This window comes from Aptenodytes patagonicus, chromosome Z (assembly GCF_965638725.1).
Source record: "Aptenodytes patagonicus chromosome Z, bAptPat1.pri.cur, whole genome shotgun sequence".
Classification (NCBI taxonomy): domain Eukaryota; kingdom Metazoa; phylum Chordata; class Aves; order Sphenisciformes; family Spheniscidae; genus Aptenodytes; species Aptenodytes patagonicus.
The window spans coordinates 12463294-12491068 of record NC_134982.1 but is presented as its reverse complement, the minus strand read 5'-3'; the positions used below and the strand labels follow the sequence as shown (position 1 = coordinate 12491068).

The 27775-nt window shown below is 48.5% G+C and overlaps 1 protein-coding gene across 1 annotated transcript; it reads left to right on the top strand.

The window, feature by feature from the left end:
* Positions 1-617: 617 nt before the first annotated feature.
* On the top strand, positions 618-27775 carry LOC143172934 (myosin-IIIb-like). The gene is made up of 30 exons (XM_076362825.1): positions 618-743; positions 820-885; positions 967-1097; positions 3885-3987; positions 6727-6829; positions 7299-7455; positions 7798-7900; positions 8168-8296; positions 9595-9703; positions 10934-11050; positions 11489-11589; positions 12021-12107; positions 12283-12348; positions 12673-12786; positions 13910-14021; positions 15447-15493; positions 15801-15866; positions 16143-16262; positions 17162-17247; positions 17495-17542; positions 19104-19151; positions 19338-19429; positions 20679-20810; positions 21161-21264; positions 21592-21791; positions 23867-23956; positions 24638-24803; positions 25138-25446; positions 25743-25824; positions 26973-27775. Exons 1-29 carry the CDS (start codon positions 618-620, stop codon positions 25818-25820), a joined length of 3210 nt encoding a protein of 1069 aa, XP_076218940.1. The 3' UTR covers positions 25821-25824; positions 26973-27775.

Genomic DNA, 27775 nt, shown 5'->3' with positions numbered 1-27775 from the left:
TCAGACTCGGAACAGAAACCACTGAATGCCTTCTGTAAAGTTCTCTACCTTATGATGCCCCATTACCAATATTCCTTGCAACATTTCTAAATTTTCTATCTCGAATATCCTCCAAAAATCTCCCTTTATTATCGCAACATAGCCACTCTTGATGGCTCAGAATCTGTGCTAACCACCTCGTGGGTCAGCTCCAAGGGCCGCACAGCTCCACATCCCACCTCTGAGGACGGTGACTGCTGAGGAAGAGGCGGCCTGAAGGCTCAGCCCCAGAGGCCTCAGGGCGGCTCTTATCTGCTCTCCCCTCCTGCTGCCGGCTTTAAACCGGCACACGCACCCCGCAGCACCCCACAGCGCAGCACCCGCCGGCCCCACAGCGTCCCAGACCCACAGCGAGGCCCGCTGCCGCCTCAGCCCGGGCCGCCCCCTCACCCCCGGCCCCGCGTGGGGCCACACCGCCCCCGCCGCCCGTTACCTGCTGGTCCCCGACACCGCCCCGCGTTCAAACGGCGGCCCCGCCCCAGCGGGCGGTCCCGGGGCGGAGCCGGAGCGGAGCGGGGCCGGGCCGGGGAGGGCGGGCAGCCGGGCGGCGGCGCCGCCGGCGCTGGGAGCGGCCCGGCATGGTGTCGCTGGGGGAGCGTCGCCCGCCGTCCGAGGCGGCCGGGGACCTGGCGGCGCTGGCGGAGCTGGACGAGGCGGCGCTGCTGGGCGGGCTGCGGGAGCGGTTCCTGCGGCAGCAGGTCTACGTGAGTGCCGGGGGCCGGGGCCGGGGCGGGGGGCGGTGGCGGGCGCTCGGCTGACGGGCTCTCCCCTCTCCGCCAGACCGACGTCGGGGACATCCTCATCGCCATGAACCCCTTCCAGCCCCTGCCGCTGTACGGGAGAGAGGTGAGTCCCCGCGGCCCCTGCCGGCCGGGCCCCGCTGACCCCCAGCCCCTTCACCACCTCTCTGCCACCGCTTCCCCCCAGGTCTCCGAGCGGTACCAGCACCACGAGACAGGCATGCTGCCACCCCACATCTTCGCCGTGGCCAGCCGGGCCTACCACGCCATGCTGGGCCGCCGGGGCGGCGGGCCCCGGAGCCAGTGTATCGTCATCAGGTGAGGTCTGGGTGGGCAACCAGGCCGGGCTGGGGGCTTGCTGGAGCCAGGCAGAGGTGGGGGTCCGGGTGGTGGCCAGCGAGCTCTTGCTGGGCTCTCCCTGCTGAAGTTTCAGGTGAAGATCATCACCAATGCTGTTGGTGAGTCAAAATCCAGCTGCGCTTGCCATCCATTGCTCTTCCCGACCTCTCCGTTTGCGAACGGAGGTGCATGGCGAACAAAGCTGGCTTTTGTGGAGCAGCTCGGCTGCCGATGCTGGTAACGCAGCTGAATATGTCGGGTTTGCTTCTGGAGGGATGTGGCATTGGAAAGATTTAAACGACTCTGGGGAAAGCCATAGGGTGCTCTTCTTTCGTGAAACAACTCCCACCGTAACTGCTGTAATAGAGGTTATACATAATGAAAGGAACCTGTTTTCCCAAAGTGGAGCTTCCCATGTATAACCAAAGAGCAGGAGAAAGAAAAACGGAAGCTTTTTTGCCCTAAGACCTAAGGAAAAATCTTACTGTCGTGGGCAGTTTTCTGCACTAGAAGGGAAAAAAATGGGCTGTGGTAACTGAAGAGCGTACCCGTGTCACAAGCATTTCACTCCATGATGTTACTATTGTTCTGCCAAAACTGCAGAGCAGCATCAGCTAGTAGAGAAAGCCTGAAACAACATCAACTATAGCAGAGAAAGCCTCAAACAGCATCAAGGAGAAAGCCTCAAAACACTAACTGCGTGTATTGTAGAGAACAGTTTAAATGCAATCTCAGTTAAAATGTTAATTGCCAGCTTGTTTGATTTAATATTCCTTCCTTTATGTTGGTCTTCTGTTCATTTTATCAGTATTTTCAGTCTATGTGGTGTGGAAATGACTTGCTGAATCACTGCTGAGTGTCGTGGTGGGACTGGGAGCTGACCTTGAGGGTCACTTGAGCCCCACTCATTTCTCTAGCCTGCAAGCCATCAGTGCTTGTGCTTTACATGAAGTCCTCTCATGAAGTGGTGGCTGTGGAGTCAGCAGGTGGAAGAGGTGCTGCTGGTAGGACTCTTAGGGATGGAGAACAGTCATAGTATTTGTCTTCGGAGATGGAAGACAAGAAAGAGTAACCTGTGGGCGTTTGCGAAGAAGTCAGCCGTCTGATTGTTTTCTGCCAGCAGTTTGTGGTCTCAGAGATGAGAGACTGAGCTACTCCTGTGCATCTTGCAACCCTATTAACTGGTCTGTGAGTTGTTGTCACAGGAAGTTCATGGTTTTGCTCTGTGCAAGTGGTGAAACACTCATTAATAAGATTACCTGGCTTGAGCAAAGTTGATGCAGAGGGGGGAGGAGGAAGTCACTCCTGTTAGACCACAGTTCATCAGAACAGCACGGGGACGCAGCAGGCTCTGCTATTCTTTGTGGTCTCTTTAGTCTCTCCAGCTTCATCTGGGAGGTCTGGATGGGATGTTTCAGAGGTTGATGTTGAATGCAGCGGCTGCCCCCAGGTGACAAATGCTCATTGCAATCAAGTTGTCCTGTGCTGCAAATTCCACTGGCTCCTCTTGCCATCCCAATCCCAACGGATGTTAGTCACAGCCTGGGTATGCTGTGGTATAGCAATTGGGTCTCCTGGAGATGACTTTGCTTTTCTTCACAGCCTGGGGCAGTTACACACCTGCAGCTGGATAGTGTTTGCAGGACCTCGTGAAGCTGTTGTGCTTGTTGGAGGGTACAAGGACAAGATTGAACCATGGCAGTGCTGATTGATAGTGCTTTCATGGAGGAAGGAAGTCACTGAAAACAAAAGAAACATCTTATATACTGAGCAGGGGCGCTGTCTGGATGGCATGTTCTTAAATGGCAAAATGGTCTTATTTTGTTTGTGCATACTCGGATAGTGATGGCCTGATCTGTGCTTGAGATCAGGTATCTGTTGTAGTATTTGAGGTATTTAGCCACCTATGACACCTACTTGATCCCAAGCACAGAGCCACTGGGAGCTACAAAGCAGTAAAGCCACACCAGGTGCTCAAAGGTCGGGTGTGGAAACAGAGACCTGCCCTCAAGTATACCTTCAGCATTTCCTGCATATTTTTTTTTTATGGATGCACTGAAGTTCTCTGCTGGTATGATGTTGTCAGTCAAGGACATGTTGTCTCACTGACTGTACATTCCTCCTCCCAGGACTGGGGAAACTGCGCTTTCCAAGTGCTGCTTGTTTGACTTGGAGGTGGAGGTGCTGGGCACATGTGACAGCAGAGTGACGTGCACCGCTGCCGCTGTGGGTGTGTGGGCAGCTCTGTGGCCCACATTCTCAACCGGCTGATGCATATGAATGTGTGAAGCGCCTGAGATGTGAGATTGCCGCAGTGTCTCAAGATCAGTACTCAGTTGTGGATATGACATGCATGGGGCAAATCTCTTTGAAGAAAGAGGAAGCTGTCAACTCCAGCATGTGTGGGGGAGTCAATGTATCAGATCACTTTTAAAGGAGGTTGTTTTCCAGAAGTTACATATATTTTTTTTCTTAAGAAACAGAGCAAATGGTCTGTCCTGTGCACCCCATCCAGAAGTGACGGCATGGGGTATATCTGTACTTCCTTGCAGATGGGGAAAAATTCCCCTGGGGAGGAATCGGGACCTCATGGAACCCGCTGTGTAAAGCTGTGGTGTGAGTTTGTACTTACACATGCAGTTCAGCTGAAAAAGTTGTGAAACTCTTGGAGAGGAGAGCACTCTCATGTGATGGGGCACTAAGACATAAGGGGCAGAACAACTATACTTTACAGCTGCTGGAATTTCCTTTGCTTTTTCTTGGCAGCGGAGAGAGTGGTGCAGGGAAAACAGAGAGTACGAAGCTATTGTTGCAGCACATAATGAACCTATGCAAAGGCAACTCACAGCTGGAGCAGCAGATCCTTCAGGTAGGTCATTACAGGATGGTGCTTGATGCAGAAGCAACACTGCTGCAAGACAACTTGCGTTAGGCTCAGGAAGCCTGCTGATGAGTCACCACTGGAGGTCAGGGAGCAAATCGTAAGACATAAGAAAATAGTGGATAAGGATGGTGAAATAGCTGACCGCAAATTAGAAGGGTTGGTGGTAGGTCAGTAATGTGTTTGCTGGGAATATAGTGGTATCTTAAATGATAGAAAACCATTGCAATCATTTATCATATTCTCTGTGACAAGGGATTAGGGGCATTTTCCCAAATAATTTCCTGTTTGAGGTAGAACAAGGACTTTTATTAGAAAAATGAAGTCTTGATTTAATGGTACACAGAGATGGAGAATCCACACAGCCTTCAGTCACCTTTACTTGGCTATTTATACTTACTGTCAGCCACATACCTGCTAACTGGCTAACTTCATCTTTGCTATTGTCATATACCTTTATTAGCTGATTTTGAAATGTATTTGTCTCTTTGGTCTGAAGTATTTCCACTTGAATTGCTCCCCAAGGAGTTGTGGGATTTTTTGAGCAAATCATACCTTAACCTTCCATGTGATAGATTAAGTAGAATAAGTTCTTGGACTACTTCATTTTAAAGTTTGTGTTTTTAGGTTTCCTGTAGAACCAGAGAGATCTTTCTGTGTGTGGTGCGTTGACCCTGGCTGGATACCAGGTGCCAACTAAGCCGCTCTATCACTCCCCCTCATCAACTGGACATGGGGAGAAAAATAGGACAAAAGGCTCGTGGGTCGAGATAAGGACAGAGAGATCACCCAGCAAGTACCATCATGGGCAAAACAGACTCGACTTGGGGAAAAAAAATTAATTTGATTTATTACCAATCAAATCAGAGTAGGATAATGAGAAATAAAACCAAATCTTAAAAACACCTTCCCCCAACCCCTCCCTTCTTCTCGGGTTTTACTTTACTCCCCATTTTCTCTACCTCCTCCCCCTGCAGCGGTGCAGGGGGACAGGGAATGGGGGTTGCAGTCAGTTCATCACGTGTTGTCTCTGCCACTCCTTCCTCCTCATACTCTTCCCCTGCTCCAGCGTGGGGTCCCTCCCACGGGAGACAGTCCTCCATGAACTTCTCCAGTGTGCGTCCTTCCCACAGGCTGCAGTTCTTCACGAACTGCTCCAGCGTGGGTCCCCCACGGGGTCACAAGTCCTGCCAGCAAACCTGCTCCAGCGTGGGCTCCTCTCTCCACGGGGTCACAGGTCCTGCCAGGAGCCTGCTCCAGCACGGGCTCTCCATGGGGTCACAGCCTCCTTTGGGGTACATCCACTTGCTCCAGTGTGGGGTCCTCCACGGGCTGCAGGTGGATATCTGCTCCTCCGTGGACCTCCGTGGGCTGCAGGGGGACAGCCTGCCTGACTGTTGTCTTCACCACGGGCTGCAGGAGAATCTCTGCTCCAGCGCCTGGAGCACCTCCTCCCCCTCCTTCTTCACTGCTCTTGGTGTCTGCAGAGTTGTTCCTCTCACATATTCTCACTCCTCTCTTCTGGCTGCTGTTGCACAGCAATTTTTTCCCCTTCTTAAATATGTTATCAAAGAGGTGCTACCACTGTTGCTGATGGGCTCGGCCTTGGCCGGCGGCGGGTCCATCTTGGAGCCGGCTGGAACTGGCTCTGTTGGACATGGGGGCAGCTTCTGGCATCTTCTCACAGAAAGCACCCCTGTAGCCCCCTCTGCTACCAAAACCTTGCCATGTAAACACTGTGCTATGCTTTGGGCTCTGGAATGGCATATTATTTCAATGTGGTATCATCCATGGTGGATCCGAGGTGAATGCCTGTGCTCCGTTGTGGGAATGTGGCATTGATACACCTGCTGGCTCCACTTAGAGCTGGCTTGGGCCACGCTGCCAAGCTGTTTCTGACCTGAGCAGGTTCAGGAAGCAGGATAGCTGTGTTTGCTCAGCGTAGGGCCTGGCCTAGTGGACCCTGAAAGAGTTGACTGGCAATGCTTGTAGCCAGCTTGCAATTCCTCCATTGGAAACAAAGTTCACCTCAATCCAGGTGAGCTGCCCTTGGAAAACCTAGAGGTGATGGAAGAAATAACAGTCATCTTATTTGGTTCCTGTAGATCTATTCAAGGGCCAAGTTAGCCCTTTTGGGATTACAGTGTCATGCTGTAAAGCTGTGTTCAGCAGGCTGCCCGGCATGTACCCTAAGGCATCGTTCTTCCAACAGGCATTCTTTGCTGAAATACGGAAAAAGTGACCTTGTTTGCACCCAGTTTACCAAGCTGGTCTGATTGTTCTGTTAGTTTTCATTATAATTCACTGTCCTGAGCCTTATGCTGTCTACAAATTTCAGTAGCTGTTACCATGCTTACATTTACTGAGTGCCATGTTTACCTTGTTTATTGTTGTAGTATAGCAAATTATCTAGTGATACCACGTCAGATGCTTTGTGGAAATCCGTTATACCAACCTTATCTTTTAACAAATGAGTCAATGATCTCACTGAGATCAAATCAGTTTGATTGTGCTTATTTTCAGTAATCTCATGCTGCTTAGTCTTTGTTATATTTGCCTCTTTCAGTTCCTTTATCCAGGATATGATAAAATAGGTGCTCTTGAGTACTCATGGAGTGGTTCCTATTCCAGCTGAATGCTGAATAGTAAATGCTAAAGTTAAATTTTTCCAAGTAAGTTAGATTGGATCATTGAAGAATGCTTGTTCTACTTGCTCACTTGTTTTAGGTAAATCCGTTGCTTGAAGCTTTTGGCAATGCCCAGACTGTGATGAATGACAACAGCAGCCGCTTTGGAAAATACATACAGCTGCGTTTCCAGAAGAATACAGGTAAAGTCAAGGGCAATTACTAGTTTGGGGGATGGTTAGGCACCGGAGGGAGTAGACTGAGTAGCCAGAACTTGTGGAGGGTGAAATTTTGACACTTGACTCCCTGTGGGAAGGGTGTGCAATTAAGTAAAATCTTACAGCAACCACAGCTGTAGGATAAGGCCTGGGTTTGGACAGTGTGGGAGTACAGGAAGGATATGGGGGAGACGGTGCAGGGGAGGTATCAGTAGTACCCTGTGGTGCCAGAAGCCTTGGTTGCTGCTAAAGGAGGTGAGCAGACATCTCTTAAGATGATGGGAAGCATGGAGAAGCCCATTTGCAGGGTTCTGGGCAGCCTAGAGGGTGTTGTACACAAGAAAGTTATTTTAGACAATTCCATGCTCCTATCACCAAATAAGAGATGCAGGACAGCTCGGTCAGCTTCATGTTCCCAAGTCCAATGTTTACCCTGTCACCTTCTTGTGTGCAGTGCGAGGTGCAAAGCTGAGTGAGTACCTGTTAGAGAAGTCACGGGTAGTGCAACAAGATACCAGGGAGAGGAATTTCCATATCTTCTACTACATGTTTGCTGGACTCTCTTTGGAGGAAAAGGAGATGTATGGGCTATTGGATCCTTCACTCTACAGGTACTTCAAAGGCAGACCCTAGTTTAGTCTTCATGATGGGGGATGGAGGGGAAAGCAGCATAATGGAGCCTATGGCTCTGCCCTGTGGCTCTATCTGTGGAGCCTGGTACAGGTAAACAAATGAATGGAAACTGGATTGGAATCTGAATGGAGGTGCATGAAGAGATCATATGGGTCATCATGGAAGCTGGGAGGTCTGGAGCCTCTTTGTTGCATTACCTTGGAAAAGTTTTTTTCCCTTTCACGTCTCCACTGCAACTGATCTGCTTTGTTCCTTTGGGGTAGGACTGACTTGCTGTGCTGCTTGTGTGATGGTTTTGTATGGGATATACACTTTCTCAGGTACATAAGTGGACGATTTGGTACACAGGATGTAGCTCAACGCTGGAAGCACAAATACCAAGAGGTGTGCAATGCCCTTGACATGGTGGGCTTCCAAGAACAGGTCAGTTCTGGGGTCATTTTAATTTCCATCTGTGCTTCCTGCAGGAATAGGCTTTCTTTCTGGCTGCTGTTTTGAGGCTCAGTCTTATTTCTCTCCTCTCTGGATTTTCTGTGTTGCTTCCAAACCACCTGAGTCTGTCAGACTTTGTGTAGAGCCTTTTCCCACAGGCTTCCTGTGCCTTTCCCTCACCTCTCCAACTTCTGGGGCCTCCGTGTTGTATATGTTACATGCTGATAGGTTTTCAGTCACCCTTCTTTTGTGTTTTAGGAGCAAGTGGACATGCAGGCTATCTTGGCTGGCGTGTTGTCTCTGGGCAACGTGACCTTTGAGCCTGAGGAGAGCAATGGGTCTGTAAAAGTGAGTGAAGCCTCCTGGGGATGGCTGAAGGCTGCAGCGGTGAGTCACAAGAGCTGACAGAAACCTTACGGATATGATGCTGGTTCCCACTGGCGGTGTGACTGCAGGAGCTGCTCCTGCCAGAGACGGCAGAGGATGTTTCTACCTCAGAGTGTGAAGGCTCCTGAAGAGCAAGTTTTTTCCAGAAATGCACAGTATGACCCCACGACTGCATTTGTGTTCACTTCTATTCATTCCCAAAAAAACACTTCCCAGCTTTTTTCTCGTGTGTCTAGAACCAGTGTCTTGCATATGGCGATATCACACGTGTCTTGTTGACTTCATGCAATACAAGCTTTTTAAAATTAAGTGTTATATGTTACTAAGTGTGATGATGCCTTGGAGAAATTCAGGTGTGCAGTATCTGAACACTAGTTCTGTGTTTTCGACAGATCTTGTCCAAGGATACCACCTGAACTGCTATCAATTTTTGTTGGTTATCCAGAATTAAACTTTCTACTATTTCACATGAAATTATCTCAGACTAAGTAATAGATATTCCCCAGAACCATCCCATTTTTATTATATGGGATGGGTACATTATCCTGCTTTGTTAACAACACAGAACAGAAAAGCGTAACGTATTTCTGCCTTTTCTATGTCTTTTTATTTTGACCTATTTGAAATCCCAGCACCTTTGGTGCTATGGATCTGGTCCCATATCTTTGCCTGTTTCCCTCCTATACCATACCTGAAACAACCACCTACATCTGTTCAGCAGCCAACTTCTTTTTGTCTTACTTCTTAAAGTCTGCTTCTTGTTTTTTGCCCACGGGAGGGGAATTCCTGTTAAAGTGATTACTGAGGGGTTCAGTTGTGTCTGAGTTTCCTTTGTTTCCTGTCTCTCGTGGGTTCCTGTGACTCTGATGTCTGCTGAAGCTCAGACATCTCAGCACCTGCACAGTCACCTCCGTGTGGTGCTGTTCAATAAGTCATTAAACCACTCAGCAGGGACTGGCGTGGCTCCCAAAGAAGGTGAAAGGTGGCAGCACTGGGAGAGCAAAACAGAAAGTATTTCAGAGAGAGGGCGAGAGTGAGCTTCGTCACTGCAGGGATAGTGCAGATCTCAGAGCCTGCATCTGACTCCAGCGCTGCGAGATGTTAACAGTAAGACTTATCTTACAGTGGGGCTCAAAGGCCTGAATCTGAATCATGACCCCATTACGCTGGGTGTTGCACAGACGCAAGGAGATGCAATCCCCACATGTAGAACCAGGGTTTACTATTGTCCTGGTTTCAGCTGGGTTAGGTTAAACCACGACACTATTGACTGTCCTCATCTATTTCCTCTCTCCCAGGGTCAGTTTGGAGTCCAAGAAGATGAACTGTTAAAATGCCTTATTTGTACGATGTCAGTGACCCGAGGTGAGCAGATTCAGCGTTTTCACACCCAGCAGCAGGCAGAAGGTAAGAAACATAATGAACTGCAGATGTGCTGGCTAGAAAGACTGACCCATATTTGGTGGAAGGGTGTCCCCGCATATGTGCAACTTGTTGGGAACAAAGATGTCTGTCTGTGTCCCTTCATTCCTCTTGCACAGAGGCAAGTATGTCCATGTTTATCTGTTTAGTCTCTTACTACTAACATGTAGGACCATGAATGCTGCTTTTGTTTGATCTCCAGGAGACTGCAGAAATTAAATGAGAAACCAAGGAATTAGCCTTGCTTTCTCCCTCAGTCCAGCCTAGAAGGAAACTGGAGGTATTTGTACAAAAGAGGGGAAGGCTCCTGTTGCAGAGTGCTGGCAGCGTGCAGAGCTCTAGGTAGTAGATGGAGAAATAACTGAGAGAATCAATGAGATACCACGGTATCAGGGAGGGAGTGAGATGAAAGGGAAGTATGTTAAAGTAACAAGTGCAAGGTGGTTTTTTCCCTTTCAATAAGAAAAGAAAATAATCCAAGAGAATCTGCACAAAAAGGTTCAGTTAAAATGAAATATTTTAAACATTTTTTAAGAAGGCATGAAATCCCAGGATTTCTAGATTATTCCTTAAAATAAATTAAAGAAAAAACTGAAAATGGGGAATTAGCTAGTTCTGTTTCCCAAATGTCTTCTCTTGCATCTCTCTAGACAATAAAATAAACATCTCCCAACAGTAGGTGCCTCATGCAGTAGGTCATGTTGATTTGGTCTCCTTCTTTGAATGTCAGCAAGTTTTCCATCAATTGCATCCTCCTCTTGCCCACAGCGTTTAAACACTTGGCAGCTGTGGGCTAGGAGGAACAGAACCATTCAATTTTCCAAGTACAACTTGGAGCCTCTCACTTGGTTTAGTAGTGAGGGAATCCATACTCCGTAGACCTGCAGAGGGGAAAGCACGTCTGGATATTCTGAAAAGTGGCTGTACTTTTTTCGAAAGGAAATTTTCCATTTTAGATGGTCTCACAAGTGCCTTAGTATGTCATATCTGATCTTGTAGAAAGACTGTGAAGATTTTGGAATGAAAGAGCTCTTTTCGAGCTTACAGAGGACAGGGATAATCAGACGGATATCTAATGTTTATCCGATCTTTAAAATAGCTTCATAAACCACTAGACATTGTTGCTAGAGGTGGATGTATTGAGGCAGCTTGTGTGCTGTGTTCCCTGCTCTCCCTGGAGCCCTTCAGTGAGCTGCTGTTGTTCTCTCTGTGCAGATGCTCGGGACTCCATTGCAAAGGTGGCATATGGCCGAGTATTTGGCTGGATCGTTTGCAAGATCAATGAACTGCTGGCTGAGAACATGGATTCTGAGGTGGAACTGAGGGAGATAGGTGAGTTCTGCCTGCCTTGCTTCTGTTCTGTCCTCAAATGTGCGTCCCTCAGCCCCAACGAAGGAAAGGTACAACGTGAGGTTTCACAGAGATTGCGTGCAGGGATCCATTATCAAAGACATGATCAAGTTGGAGATACTAGTCAGCAGCATGAAGTCTGTAGAGCCTTGGCCAACTCTGAGCAGTTTGTTGGTCTGAAGCAACTGTGAGGCTGTAGTTCTGGGGCACTCTGGCTTTGCAGAGGAGCCGGGGGTGGGAGTGGGGCTTCTAACTAGCTCTCCAGGGAGAGTTATGGGAGAGGTGCTGCTGGTGACTTGGCTGGGGTTTCTCTGTCCCACAAGAGCTGGGTGATGGGAGATTTAGTTGTGTGGGGGGGTACGCAGCTATCTGCAGGGATGGTCTGCAGGCTCCATGATGTGCTCATCTTCCCTCTTTTAGGTATCTTGGATATTTTTGGGTTTGAAAACTTTGCAGTGAATCGTTTCGAACAGCTTTGCATAAACTTGGCCAATGAGCAGCTGCAGCACTTCTTCAACCATGTAAGTCTGCTATGGGTGATCTCACCTTGTGTGGTGGAGAAAGCAGAGCACTGATCTACCTGGCACATGAAGGAGAGCTTGGGGAAAAACAGGTCTGTTGCCTGGAGGGACAGAAATAGTGATTAGTGAAGCAGGGTAGAGAGCAGCAACCTTCTTTGCTGTGGCAGGAGAGCCACTGGTGCAGGGAAGGAAGGAGTAGAAGGGTCAAGCAATGACCAAAGTTGGCAGAGCAGGGACACTTACACTCTGAGAAGTGTTCCTGCTTTATGCACCAGGATCAGTGAGAGACAGGCTTACAGATGAGCACATAGAACAGCAGTTTCATCTTGGGCCTCTGATGCCGTGGGTGAGAGAGCAATGCCTCTGTCCTCAGTTCAGTGTGGGAAGCAAGATGTTTAGGGGTGCTCCAACCTCTTTTTATTCTGTTTCAGCACATTTTCCAGCTGGAGCAGGCTGCCTACAAGGAAGAAGAGCTGCCTTGGGAGACTATCACATTCAACAATAATCAACCTATTCTGGTGAGTGAGAGGACTGACAGAAGAGAATTGCTCCATCCAGCCAAGAGAGGAGTCTTACTCTTGCTCTCATGGGGAGGAGATGCACCTGGGAAGAACCTCTTCAAAGGGTGGTGTAGGTGAGAGTGGATGCCCTGTACTGCTTTAGATATGTGTAATGTGTCTCCTTTCCCTGCAGAATCTGCTCCTGGCCAAGCCACTTGGGCTTCTGTCTCTTCTGGATGAGCAGAGTGCATTTCCTCAGGTATGCATGAGATAGGGGATAGAAGAATAGTGTGGGGGAATGTAGCAATAAATATTTGGGCTGCAGAGGGAGCTCTTATGTTGGAGTGTGACTTTAAAGAGCAGGATGAGCAGAAGTATTCCCATGTGTGACTGATGAGACAGGACAGCCAGATAAGGGACAGTCTACTGATATTGGCATCCCTGTGGAGAGTCTGAGAGAGAGTACAGTATGAAACTGTTACACAGCCAAGGCCACTTCCAACACTTTGTTTTGCTTCTGTGTGCCCTGATCAGGTCTCTGTTGCAGCCTTATGGTTTGATTATGAAATCTGCTTTCTTGCAGGCAACTGATAAGACATTTGTGGATAAACTAAACAGCAGCTTCAAGGGGAATTTACACTTCCAGCCAGGCCGAAGCCGTGTTTTGGGCTTCAGCATCATTCACTATGCTGGGAAGGTATGTACTGTTTGCAGGAAGAATGCTGTTGTAACGTATGTAGGAGCAGGGAAATGTGCTGCTTGACAAATAAGGCTTTGATGTGAAGGAGTGTATGGTCTGACGATGATGTAACAGAAGTGATGTGTTCCCAGGAGTTGCCTCCTAGGATTCCCTGGGATTTCCATAGAAGGTATAGGAAGAGAGGACCCCTGAGGAAAGTGGGGCTACCTCTGGGAAGCATAGGATATTAGAAGAACCTGCTGTACTCGTCATCGTTCTATTGGAGCTCTAGTCTTAAAATAGTCCTTTATAAAATAAAAGCCCTGCATCCGCTGTGCAGCACCAAAGGACAGTCTAATGGCTTTACCTTTACCTGTTGGGTTCCAAAGCATAGCAGTCACTATTTTATTGCAAGCACTGAGGAACACAGTGAGAGCAGCCAGGTGTTTTGAAAGTGGAGGCAATTATTTATACATTCGAATGGTATCTAAGCAGCTTGGGGTTTAGGACTGTGCATGTAACCTTACTGCTACCAATTTTGAAAGCATTGGCCCAAGTATGTTGAACTGATTGGAGATAATTTTTGGAGCAGGAGCAGAGATGACAATTCAGGTCATTGTAATAAGCAATTTAGTAATCCCATCTCACCATTGTTGACTAAGTTATTACCTGTGACATTCTTTATTACAAAAATTAACACCTAACGTAGAAAGAGAGCGCCAGGCTGGAGACGAGAAAGGAAGAGAGCAAGAGACACAAGGGGATGCATAACAACAGGATGGAAGCCTATTCAAAGGGAAGAGGGGGAGAGCAAGGAAAAGAGTGAAGCATAAACCAAAAATAAATGAAACTTCATAATCAAGGAAAGGAGAACAAGAAAAGGTGGATGTCTCAGTGTTGTGCTGCACTTCTGTGGTTCTAATGCCTCAGTGCCATCAGCGGGGTTTTGTTCCTCAGGATTTGCATCTGAATGGCGTGCATATGCATTTACAGAATTCACGGTGTGAGCCAGTGTACAGAATTCACATGCCAGCCAATGTACATTCAGTTTAACAGTTGCTTCTGGCAAGCTGTGGAGGTGGCTTTCACAGCAAGCCTGTGAGCACTGCTGGCCTTAGTGACTTGCTGCCCTTTCCCCTAGGTACAATATACTGCTGGGGGCTTTCTAGAGAAGAACAGAGACACCTTGCCAGCCAACGTCCGTGGGCTCTTCATCAACAGCGTCACTCCCTTGCTCAGTGTGCTGTTCACAGGCAAGTCCCTCTGCTATGGTAGGGCATCCTACATGAATCAAGGCCCACCTCGGCAAGAGTTAAGTGTGGGGATGAGACTTGTATGCTATGAATGTGTTTCACAGCTGGCAGCCCCGGGGAGACTCTGGGAAGGCTGCAGCCTGGAGTGGGGCTGCTGGCATATACCGAGCTGGTGGAGCTGTTCATTCCTCCCTGGAGAGCAAGGCAGGTTGTATCCTCTTCCAGAGAATTATCCACTGCTCGGATGTCTTCCCTCAGATCAGATAGCCCACCTTCTCCAGGGCCAGTGCAGGACTGTCTCCACTAGCACTTTCCATATGCTCTGTTCTTATCTAGAAATGAAGCTACACAAGGTCATAGCTTCTAGCTGTTCATGCTGAAAATAGAGTGCTGTAAAGCCACAAGCAATGAGTGTAGAGATTATCCTTTTCAAACACATTTTGTTTTTCAGGTACAATTTGTTAAAAAACCCTGAGGTCATGCATTATTTCTCTCCCACCGCTACACTCCCTTTTTCTAGTTATTGATAAGACCTCAGAGTCTCCAAGGCTTCTATGAAAGTAAACATTTAAAGAAAAGTCAGGTGGTCGCTTCCTTGGAATTTGTCTGGCCGAACACAGTGCTTCTGGTGCAGAAATTTTTTTTTTTCCTATTCAGTGCATGCCACTTTCTGGGATTTACAAGTAACTGATGAATTTCATTTCTATTCTCCACTGTGTTTTTCAGCTCTTACGCTCAAGAGTATCTTTCTTCATTACCACTTCCACACTGTTACTGAAGATACTTAGTCTAGTCCCAACTCTTTGAAAGTTCATAAACAGCAGAGAGAACCTGTTCTCAGACTGGTTGTCCAGTCCTGGGCAGCCGGCTCTAGGTGGCCCTGCTGAGCAAAGGCGTTAGCCCAGATGACCTCCAGAGGTCCCTTCCAGTCTCAACCATTCTGTGATACTATGATTCACATGAGACTGTTGCATCAAGGGTGTGCAAGACTGTCATTAGATCCTTCAGTAGATTCAACTTCCCTGAATTTTTCATCTTGTCACTGAATTAGTTTTAAGCCATCTGACTTTATATAACTTCCTGTCTTGACTGCTGTAGGTGAGCTTCCCATTTGCTATCTGTACTTTTTTCTGCATTGTTAGATGCCCATTGATGATATTTCTTTTGAAGGTCATTTAGGGTTGTTCAATAACCTGATTGCCTTGTCTTCTCAGTGGCAGAAAATAATACTGTATGCTTCATATATTTGCATTTTCTTCTCCCTTTCTTTAGCTCTTTCCTTTTATTTCCACGTGGTGAAACCTAATGCCCTGTTTGTGATTCAGTATTTGTAGGGAGACTTGTGTGTGAAGTGAGGCTTGAATGTTTAGACACGGTTGATTGCGAGCAAAGGTGCAAAATTAACTATTGTCTGTCTTCTTCCAGCCACTGTCTCCAGGACGGGGACACTAATGCCTCATGTGAAAGCCAAGGTATTGCACTTCAGGTCCACATGGCAATTGATAAATGATGGCATAGTTATCTGATATCTATTATTTGAGAAACTGGCTGAAAATGAGAGCAGACAGAAATTGGTTGAAAATAAGAGCAGACAGCAATCTGCTTGAAACAATTTCTCCTTTGTTTTTTACTGTTTGCTTCTGCTGATATGTTTAACTTGTCTTCCCTCCCCTGAAATCCATCCTCTTTCCTTTTTGCCGTCTGCCTTCCAGCAGAGCTCTTTGGATGGCAATCAAGCACTTCTTCCAGGGGTGATCTTCTGTTTGGGTCTGGTTTCAGGTCATACCAGGAGCAGACAACAAGTTCAACAGCACACGAAAACAGTCTGCCGGAGCTCAGTTCCGGGTAAAGTATTGCTGCACTGCAGTGCCCCTTGAGATGAGTGCAGTGATATTTTAGTGAGAGCTTTCGGGCTGCTAAGCATAGTTAAAGCATCCAGCATGTAGACAGGGTTTTTTCTGAGTGCCAAGTACAGCTGATAATGGTGGGAGTGACCATTGTTATCAGAGCCTGGGAAGTTGCTGTGGGGTGGTAAAACAGTTCTTGCTGCAGGATATTGCACGCTGGGGCCTGGCAGTGCTTTGGCTTGCTGGAATGTTGATCTTTCTCTGCCCTCGCCAGCATTCCCTGATGGTGCTCATGGAAAGGATGTATTCTGCCAACCCGCACTTTGTGCGCTGTATAAAGCCCAACAACCAAAAGGAGCCAGGTGTGGTGGACAGCCAGATGGTGCTGCTGCAGGTGAGGAAAAGCAGTGTCCTTTACAGGTACTTCTGCCATGTCTCAGTGGGGAGGGCACACCCCACCAAAAGGCTGTGCAGATAGCTGGAAGCTGACTGGTCTGAGCATCCCCTTGCAAGAGAAAGAGTAGGCGCACTTTTTATGCATGTAAATGTTCTGGGTACTTGGTTGTTTTTGTGACACAGACTGCTAGGTCCAGGTTTTGCAATCTTAGCTCTCTCCCGTTTTCTTTTTCATGAATGCAATGAGATCTGCTTGTCAGGCACTAGGATTCATCTTTGCATCTCCTGGATGGGGACTGGTACAGACAGTACTCCAGAAAAAATGATGCTTCCCGGAGGAGACTGTTCTCGCCCATCAGCCAGGGCAACTCTGAATAGGAGCCAAGATGGGATCGCTTTGATAGGAGCTGAAACGTGCTGATATGACTGTCTTTGGATATTGTGGCAGGTCTGAGATCCAGACGCTTTAAAGAATACTGAAAATGATCAGAAGAGTTCAGAAAGCTCTGTGGCCTGTTTAATGTATATAAGAAAGGATAGGATTAAGAGGGAAGTTCATCCGTGCCTCAGAGTACTTCTTTGTCCAGATTTGGAAGTAAAAGGCTATCCTCTAAGGGACAGAGGCAAAGCAGTACCCATGGCTGGGAGGTGAAGTTATTTCAGTCCTTGGTTTTTATGGTTTCCAACTTTTAACTGAGAATGGTTAATCATCAGAGTTACAGGATGTGGTAAATTCAGTCTTTAACCAAGGAAACATTTTCAGAAATAAACTTTTTCGTTTTGAACTAGAGAAGTTTAGGGCTGAATGAAGGCATTTCTGGCTGCAGAGGAGCAAACTGATGTCCTAATGATCTGTTTCTGTTTGTTTCTTTGATCCTCTTTGTGGTGCTGCTTCAGCTCCGGTACAACGGACTGCTGGAGACAATCCGTATCCGAAGAGACGGCTTCTCCTGGAGACCGTCATTTGAGGAATTTGCTGAAAGGTTTGTTAAAACCTTTGAATGTTCCTTGTTAGATATTGTTAGGGAAGCGACCCTGGTAACCAGATATGGGCAAGGAGTGAAACAGCCTCTTTAAAGTTCACATGCCTGAGATCATGGGATTGTTTGCTGTGGGAGGCTGAGTGGGAAAGACAGTGATTTATTGTTGTCTGCTGTGAGAGTGACATGGATCAGCTCAGCACATCAAGGATGTGGCTCTTACCTTGCTGTATTTGTTTGTTTTTCACAGATTTGGAATTCTTCTAGTTAAACCAGATGTTTCCCTCACAAAAGAAAGGTAGAAACCCTTCCTTTGTTACATGCAATCCAGTTTGTTCTTCAGAGACTTTTGCTCTCAGGGTAGCATAGCAAACTGAGTAAAAGGAACAAAATGAGGATGGGTTTTTGTGGTGATGGGGAACACAAATCCCTAGGCAAGGACAGTTAGTGTTTAAAAAGCATTTGGTACAATGATGAATGAAATCTTTCTTCAATTGCTATGTAGCAATTCAATTCAATTACTGTAATGCCTTGCTATCCTGTGGAATGAGAACTGGCTAATGTATTCAATTTAGGGAGTCATAATAACTGTCAAGGGTGTCTGAACTCAGTATGGCGGGGGCTCAGCACAGTTTCCAAGTGCCTCTCCAGGCTTTTTCCTGATGGCCTCATGGGAGAAGAAGAAGATAAAGACAATGCTGAGCAAGCAGCCAGCACTGAATGTCTCCCAGGCTAGAGAGGACGTTTCTGGTCCAAGAATTTTTTATGTGTACAGGCATAATATACCCCCAGCACTTTCAGAACCTGACTGTTCCTTACACATATAAATGTCCCTCCAGCTCTGAAGTCTTACCCTGTCAGCTTTTTACTTCCTACGTCTAGGGCAGCAAGTCCACACCCATTCCTTTCCACTTTCCCAGTCCCTCCTTCCTGCCATGCTCAATTGTGACTGATAGTGAAAATGAAGCATGTAGGGCAGCCAGCTGATTGGGGGTTTTTTCAGTCTTTTAAGAAAAGGATTTGAATGTTCTCCTGGGAAAGTTCTTTCCTGGCAGTACCTCCTCCAGCCTTCACAGAGCTTCCTTGAAGTTACTGGTGATACTGAATTAATAAGAATTGCAAACCCAGTTGAGACCCAAGTCAAGGGAGAATCTCATGGATGAGAGAAAGATGATGGTAGACAGGCAGCACGGTGTGTTTTCAGACACAAAAAACATAGGATGCTTTTGAGAAAAGAATTACCTTGGATATAGATTCTGGCACAGTGGAAGTTGGCTGAGATAGAAATGAAAACCACTTCTGCTTTGCTATGTGAGATATTAGCAAAAAGTGCCACTATGGTTTCACAGGCTGGATTTGCAGGCAGAGGGAGGAAGCTGTCTGTGTGGTGCAGCTAGAGTATTGCTTTCCGTTCCAAGTGTTGGCGAATCTTTCTGAGTGACCCAAATTTTATCACTAGAGTCTGCAAAATGAAACTGGAATTGGAAAACAGACTTTCTCCCAGAAGTCTTGCTGTGCCGACCTTGCAACTTGTGTGCTCCAAAGAGCTTGGAAATGAAATGAGGGAAAATAGTTCTGAGAATAAAATAGGCTCTGCAGAGTTGCCTCCCAGAGAGCTGAAGGAAATCTGCCTCTAGGAAACCCATTTGCTGGCGTTTCTGAATGTGATCCTAGCCGTACCTCAAGGAGCACTACAGATTGACAGCCAGTTACTGAATGTGATCGGGTGACGGGGGACAGAGAATGTAATGCAGGATCATTGAGGCACTTTCTCCCCCTTTATGCACCTAAAACCACTGGCTGCATGGTGTTCACTTTGGGTGGAAAATTATTTATTTCACTTTTTTCCTCTCTTTCAGCTGCTTGGACATACTGCAAAGTACAGAGCTGAAAGGCTGGATATGTGGGTAGGTGTGAATCACTGTTGCTGGGAATGAGGGGCCTGAACTGCAGAGATTTTATACATGTAGACTGTTACCTGGTTCTCTTCTGGGAGAACTTTGTGGCTGTAGGAAAGGTCTGTCCAAAGGATGATTGGATGCAAGTTTAGACAAACTGTTTCTCACTGCTTCTTTCTCTCCCCAACTTCTCAGGAAGTCACGACTTTTCTTTAAATATTGGCACCAGGGACAGCTGGCAAAGTATGTGGAGCGACTGGAAAGAGCAGCAGTTGTCATACAGAAAGGTGAGCACTGGGGCAGGAGAGTCCCTCAACTCTGATCTCAGACCAGGGCAAGGAAAAGCTTTTCTCCAGTCCCTGTTCCACCATTGCACCTTTGCAGATGACAGAAAGGCAGGCTAGGTGCCATCTCCATGTCAAGGCCCTGTGGAGTCAGAGTGCCTATTGCAGTTGCCCACCTCCTCAGTGCTCATCCTCAGTCAGGGAGAGCCATCAGACAGCGTGAGCCTTGGAAAGGGAAAGCATGTGTGTAGGAGAACTGAGCTGAGCCGGGCAAGCATATGATTTGGCTGCGTCCCGAGATTTGGGTAACCATCCTCTGGAGTGAGGGCTTGTTTCTGAGTGGTGTTGAACTGAGGAGAGGGAAAAGAAGATGAGGTAAGCAGATCTCATACCTACTTTCAGAGACAGGCAGAAGGGGATGAAGTTTTGTTTTGGTGTGGGTTTTTTTCTTTCCTTTCTGGGTAGCGTCTGCTCTGGCAGCCTGTTTCTCCAGAGCAGGCACTGTGGGCAGTTTGGTACTTCCCTCTGCACAGGCTCCATGAGGACTGTGCAACCAGGAGGAGGAGGCTGTCATCCTGCCTGGTCCCTCTCTGTTGTACTTCTCTTCTGTACAGGTTGTTGCACTGCTGAAGCATCTGAGCAGCTTCCAGCTATGCACTGTACAGTATGACAAACATCAGGCTGTCACACGCTGTGCCTTGTTCTCATCTGTGAGGAAGATGTGTGGGTAGTGGGAAATGAGAGAGTGCAGCTTTCAGTTCATGTGCTTTAGTACCTGGTAGAGTAGGCGGGATAATGCAATGTCTGTAAAGCTCCTGATGAACCCTGTCATGGCTGCTTATGAGAAAGGTTATCCTGTGGGCTGACACCAAGGAAATCCCATCTCCTGCACGGAAGAGCTTTGCTTTTACTGAGTAGTGTCTGAAGGGTACCAGCAAGATAGATGGTTAACAGAGGCCCTTCTGTGAGACTTTGTTTTTTAGGTATCCTGTGCCTTGGCATTGGAGATGAGAGCTTAGATCTGTAATTTGATTTTTTTAAATCTGTGATCCGGCAGCTTAGAGAGTAGAAGACAGTTCTCACATGGTTTTGACTGCCTGCTCAAGTAGAGTCTGCGTTGCTCTTTATTAATGTGATTGAAGTGTTGAGGGCTTTGCACTGGGTGAAGGAATATCACCCAGCGTGCTTCACCCAGGGAGTGACAAAGGCATGATGAGCATATTTGTTCTAACCACAGCTTTTCTCTGAACAGTTTTCAGGGGATTCAGATACAGGAAGAGTTACCTAAAACTGGTGGCTGAGCTGAGAGCTCAGGCACAGCGGCTACAGGAGGAGGCAGAGAGAGAAAGAAGCCGGCAGCTGGCAATAGAAGCAGAGGCCCAGAGTGAGTTGCTCCCACTCCCACTGCCCCTGTGCATGGCCACTCATGCGATGATCACCTCGAAGCGCCATAAGCTCCAGGTGACGATGGCCTGCCCTTGGCTCTCCTGGGGCTGGGGGCTCCACTGATGCGGTGGGCAGGGAGGTGCCGACGTTTCTGCCATTTGAAAATGCATCCTTCTCTTTGGGGAGCAGAAGCGGTGTCGTGAAGGTCATTTGCCTGCCTGTGTTGGGAGGAGTGCCAAGCTGTGTCTTTCCCATATATTCCATGCAGCAGAGCCTGTCCCTGTCCTGGGCACGTGAAGGATGGATCTTGGATGCTAGATTTCATCTATTTCTTTCATCTTGTTGCAGAAAGAATCTCCCTTCCAGTCCCCATGCCGCGAAAGAGGCGCCCTCAGCCTTGTCCCCATCCTGATAAGCCACCAGTGCCACGGCCACGCAGCAAACTAACAGAGGTAGCGATATTGGCTCTGCTTGGGGCCCCTTAGCCAGGTGTGCTGGTTCCTTGCTCCTTCCACCTTCTGCATGCACATGTTCTCCTGCATGTGGTCCCAGGAGAACGTTGTCATTCTTGTTATGAGGAGTGAGAGGGTCCTTTCCTACTGTGGTTAGTTAAAAGTGTAGTCAGGACCTCTGAGGAACTGAAAGCAGCGTTTGATCGTTTACGACTGATCTTGTCTTAAGGGACTCAGGAATGGGATCACTACCAAAGTGATCCCTTCAAAGGTCCCCTGCCTTTGACCTTGCTTTCATGCCCACTTTCCCCCTCTCCCCACTTTCAGTCCACTCCTTTTGATAACTTCTTGGACCCTTCTGTGCCTCGCCCTGTTCTGGGGACAAAGGAACACACTGGAGAAGAGGCAAAAATGAGGAAACTCAAGAGAGGAGCAACTCTCCGCTGGTTCAAAGAGACGCAGGCCCAGAAGGTCATGCAGGATGATGGGGCCTTTCCAAGCTGGCTGCATGGGATGATCAGCCGGAGGTGAGCATGCTGGACACAGTGGCTGCAGCTTGGGCTGTGGCAGGCAGGCAGAAGCTGCTGTGTCCTTAGGAAGACTGCGTAGGTTGAATTTGCCAGGATTTGCCTCCTTAAGGAATGGGAGTGACCTGCATAACCTTTCACTTTTAGGCTGTGAGCTTCAAACCCCTAGGGGGAAGCTTGGAGCTCCCTGTCACAGGATACAAATGCTGAAACTTTACATGGGTCCAGGGAAGGACTGTGGAAATTCATAGGAAATAAGTCCACTGTGGGTTCCTAAATACAGATCCTGTGCAGGGAAGGGAGGCTTGGGAAGTACTTGGAGAGGAAATAAATGCATGCATTTACCCTGTTGTGGACCATTTGCAGAGACGTGATATGGAATGAAGATGGACTTTTGGCCTGACTCATGATGACTGTTCTCATATCTCTCAGTTTAGGTCAGGAGGAGACCTCAGTTTACAGCAAGAGAATACAGAATTCAGTGTACATTTATTTTAAAAAAGTATGAAGAGGGGCTTTAGTGAGTACCCAATGGCAAGATTCCCCCAAAGCCCTCAGAGATGGGAAAAGGAAGGCTTTTTATTGATACCTCTGCCCATCTAAGGAGAGTGCAGCGTAGGTGGAATTTACATCCCTTTAGGCTGGGAGAGACATCCACAAAGCCCTACCTTCTTACGGAGTTGTTTATGAGACTGTGAACTATCAAGCTTTTTTGGGAAAACCTTTATTTAAATGCTTGAAATTTTGCTACTGGGTATGCCTCACACTTCACTCTCTTGGCTGAGCCAAGCACTACTTTCCAAGCAGTGTGATAATCAGAGAAATGCTGATTATGCCAGTGATCGGATAGGAGCAAGACGGTGGGGTTAGCAGGTAGACGTCAGAATTTCTGGCTATAGTCTCTCCTGTGCGCAAATTACATTAATTGGTGCTGCATATGGTGCTGCATGCTTGCTAACTGCCAGTGTCTCTTATTTGGTGGAACCTGTGTGTGGACATTGCTGCCAAGCATGCCTGTCATTTGAACACCTTTATCCTCTTGTTCCAGTTTGTAACTTCTTTCTGTTAAAGCTGTAAGTCTCCTTCAGCATTATTACATCACAGGTTCCTGGATTTTGTCAGTTTATCAGTGTGAACATTACTCAGAGACTTATACAGCACATTAGCTTAGTAAAGGACACTACAGTAGCCAACAACTCCCTGGTAGCTGCATTTTTTTTTCTTTTTTTAAGGTAATTAACAAGGCCCCCACCTGCATTAATGCTTTTGTCCACAGATTCAAGAATGCAGGAGAGGACCTAGCACCTGGACGACAAAACTGTCTGAATTTGAATGTAGGCTAGCCATGAGCACTTCACAATGAAAGACATAGCAGATCCTTCCCAAAGACACTGACGATTAGATACTTTTGAAGTGGTGCTTCCTGTTGTTGGATTTAAGTCTCCATACAGCAGTGTAAGCTCAGGCGTATGTAACAGAGCAGCCAGAGCAATCCCAAACTGCACTGGTGTGATTTGCAGTCACCTTTAGCCTGGAGCAGGGCACATGACAAGCACAAAGCAATGCTTAGTCTATTGGGCAGAGAGGGGGAAGACCTTCCAGCAGGAAGTTGAGAGACCCAGGCTGGTATAATCCGTGTTGGTGTTTTTCCAAGGCACTGACTGGGCTTACCTTGTGCTGAGCACCACTACCCCACAGCATCCTGACTTCTTCTGTCAGCCCTGGAGCGTAGGAAATGCGTATGTGCACAGCCTCCTCATCTCAGCGATGCTTTGTAATGCGTTTTGTGCTGGAAGGCAGCTGTTTCTATTGCACTAGTCAGACCACTGGAGCAGGTTTGGAGCAGCCCTGCTTGGAGAGGCTTTGGCTGAGAGTATTGTGCCTCCTCAGTCTGCTAATGCCTCCTTGCACCAGCAAGCTTGAGTCTGGAAACCTCTAGCTAGGAACATATGGGGCAGATGCTGGCCTCCCTGTGGAGTGGGAGCACTACCCATGGTAGCACGTGAGACAGGATGGGCACCCCTGCACAGAGGCAGCTGCTCACTGTCCGCTGAAAAACTCTTTCCTGCTTCCAGGGAAGCTGAAAACTTGCTGATTGACAAGCCTTTGGGTTGCTTCCTTGTTCGGATCAGCCAGAGCCGACCAGGCTACACCCTGACATACAGGTAGGTAATAAGCCTTGCAGAGAAGGAAAAAGAAGGTCCTAAACTGAGCTATGCATGGCTGGAGGAGTTAACCTCCTCCACAGAGGAGTCCAGTGAGGATGATGCTCAGCCTCTCCTGTTGTGGGTGCCTCAGACAGTTTGGAGTGGCAGACAGGACACTGTGGAGTCTGTCTCTCGCCAAAAACTAGATCTGTTTGTGGGTGTGGTGCTGTGGCTCCAAGGGTGCAGGTCCTGCTTGGGCTGTGCTGTATGGCTGAGTGGGCAAACCAGGTTGGAAGAAGCATTAACCGGAGCAGAGGAGATGAGTCTAGAGGAGGGCCTGAGGTGAGGCAATCAGAGTGCTGCAAGGGCATGGTCTTTGTACAGGCTCAGGCAAGGGGTAGGGCAGAGTTTTAATGTGGACAAGAGGCATGAGAGGTGGTACAGTCTGCTGGGGTTTGGATCCAGCTGCCGGGATTCTCCTGTCACTGACTTTGGGGAAATTGCTGCTCCTCCAGCACCTACTAGCACAGCATGTGACACTCTGGCATGGTGCATCTCCTGCATCTTTGTGATGTTTGCTACTGTGGCTCCTGATCACATCTGGCCTCTTGAGACAAGAAGTGCAGAAAGCAATGACTGGGTCCTGGAGAGACGTTGTGGCGCCGTGCCATGACTATTTCTGTCTGTCCATCTCCCCAGGGGCGAAGGCCGCTGCAGACACTACATGATCCAAATGCAGCCCAACGCACGCTATGTCATCCTGGGGGAAGACCGGGCTCATGCCTCGCTCACTGAACTGGTTCAGTATCACCAGACTGTGGGCATACAGCCCTTCATGGAGATACTGACTGTTCCCTGTGGGCAGGTGAATGTCAAGGATCTGCAGCTGGAAAAGGGGATGGGGCATGGACTGTGCCCCGAGCAGACAGAGTCACTGTGGCAGCATCTCTCTTTTGTGTTCCCGTTGGTGGTATGCCATTCTGGCCAAGCAGCTTGGCCTCTTCTGCATGCACTGGGAAACACTACTAGCTGGGCACTGGGGAGTCCTGAGGTGGGGGAGAGGCCCTGGTGGGTGGATGACACACCCCTGCCCCCTGAATGCCAGCAGTGGTCACAGCTGGGTACTCCTCTTCGTTGTGCTGTTTGGGGTGTGTGGAGGGTCTGCAAGCCACTGCTGAACCCACTCTTCCCTCCCTCAGAAAAGTAGTGAGAGTTTGGATTACGAAGATCTGGAGTGCCTCAGGGTGGGTCCACCAGCAGCCAAGGGGGAGACCCCTCCAGAGGAGCAGCCTTGCCCCTCCAGGCCTTCCACCAGCAGACCTGCTCTGCAGTCGGGAACAGCCGCGTTTCTCAGGCATGTGTGGTTCAAGAGGACCAAGAATTGCCAAAACCAACAGAGCCTGGACAAGAGTAGGACAAAGCCAAGCTCAGGCAAGGAGAGAGGCAGCCAACGAGCCTTCCCTCGCCTCCACTCTTCCATACGGCTGGCGATGCAGGAAATCCAGCAGGTGAGCTGGGGCATATCCTCTGCCAAGCCTTGCCACCCACGGCCACTCTGGGACACGTGGAGCTGCTCTACCCAGGGACAGGAGAGAGGAGGCTTCCACAAGTAACACTCGGTTTCCTAGCTCCTGGGTCACGGGTTTTATTTGGTGGTCTTGTGTCAAGACTCTCTTCATTGGAAGTGCCGGGCTGGGGGAGACCGAGAGATGCCCAAAGAAAAGTCCACAACAGAAGGGGCTGTGATGTGGCCAGCGTCCCAGTCACTGCTCCCCTAACGCTGTCTCTCTGCTTCTCACTGCAGTTCTCTTCCACCCCCTTGAACACCTCTGTACGGAGCTGCTGTCAAGCTCTCAGCATTGAGGATGTAGAGCCCAAGTGACACGGTAAGAGGAGACAGCACACAGGAGGGCAGACAGCAATTGCAGCTTCCCTGGGAAATGAGGAGCAAAGGGTCACTTCCCTTCCTGCTCCACCTGGAGCATCTTGCAGCCACCAACTACCTAGAAATAGAGCAAGAACAACAGAGGGCAGTGACCAGCTTCCATGCCAGGACTGCAAAGAGGCCAGGAAAAATGGGAAAAAATCAGCATAAGGTTGGGTTCCCAGCACCTGTGGTGCACAGTGTGCTTGCAGTACAGTAACAAGGCTGCTGGAGGGAGCTCACAGTTTGTTAGAGGCCTGGGGCTGGAAGGACGAGTACTATCAGAAAGCATATCTGCATGCTACAGTAGTCAGCTGCAGTGGCTTAATGTTGTGGAGAGAGACACATATCAGAAGTGGGTACTGGGCAGAGAGCCCTGTGGGGTAGCAGAGGCAATGAGCCAAAGGCAAGGCTGAGAACATAAGAAAAGGCAGCGGTCTGTGAGGACTTTAAACAAGGTCTCAGCAGCTGGGAACACAGCTGGTTACTGAGGCTGTAATATACTGGGTGGGTTATAGGAGTATATGGAGTGGACCACGAAGGGCCATCTGACGCAGCTGGTCTATTGGCTATGCCCAACTCGTTAATTGTCTGAAGCATCTAGTGGATGAGCAGCTCCCCTGTGCAGCCAGCGGGTAAATCCCTGTCCCATTCAGTTGCTGAAGGCAGAAGGAAGCAGTAGTGGTGCTGTTGTACACCTCTGGAAAAATCTGGATTTGTGTCAGCTGGGAGTGGAGAGGGATCAGAAGACCATGCTGTTGGCTGCAGACCCACTGCGGGCCTTGCAGCCTTGTACCGGGATTGCTGAGTTCCCTGCGTGGTTCCGCTCCCAGGAATTTGTGTTGGAGCAAAGCTCTTTAGGTGGCGCCTGTCTCGTCTTCCTCTTGATGGCTGAGAAAATCCTCTCCCTGAAGTGTTTGACTCAATTGCTCCATTCCTGTACATGGGTATTCACATACCCAGGGGATGCTCCTTGTGTCTGAGGTTAGGCAGAAGAAAGACAAAACGTGTGGGATCTGCATAGGTGACTGCAAGCGTGTCATACGGGGATTGCTGAATGGAGCCCTCTTTTTATGTCCTCCACTGAGTTGTTTCTTGACTTTCTTGCAGGTCAAAGTGGCTCAGCCCTATCCCCTTCCAGTGCTGCTGGGCCTTGCCTAACTGGGTGAACATATCCAGACATACAGCAGCCTTTTTTCTTTTTTAATTTTTGTTTTTGCTGCACCCAGCTGGCCCTGTGCCTTTAGACGGGGCTGCTGCAGAAATGAGCTTTCATCAGCACTCAGCCAGTCTCAGTGGCTGAGACTGCGGTATCTGGTCCAGTCTCATCCTGGCAGAGGGGAGAGGATGGGAGCAGTCGCAGTCTGCGCAGATCCACAGTGCCTGACAGTCTGCATGTCAATACTTCAACGTTCCTGGAGACCCCTCGCCTCACACTGTTAGTAGTCACAAACTGGATATCTCCCAACAGCGTGTTCTCTCACAGATACCTCTACTGATTTCCTGCCTGTTTCTCTCCAAGTCCTCTGTCTCTGTTTTGGTCCTGTGTACCTGCTGCTCTGGGTGCCAAGCGAAGCTGGGCTTGGGAAGTAAGGAATGAAACTGGTGTGTCCTTTTTGTTGAGTGCAGGAGCACTTGAACAGGAGCTGAGACAAGGGGCAAGAAGGTCTTTCTGCAGAGGGAGTTTTCTGCCCTTGCATCAGCGTCCTGGCATGCTGCTCTCCAGTCCTCAGCCAGAGCTCAGTCAGGGAATCATTGGCGAAACCCTCTTGTTCATCCTGGTTGGAATCACTACAAGTCCGGGCTGGACAACATCCTATCTACACTGAGGACAGAGGGCTTGCAACATAGAGGACCATGCTACTTGTTACGTATTTTCTACCTTTTAAAATAAATCTCTTTTCTTCCTGTAA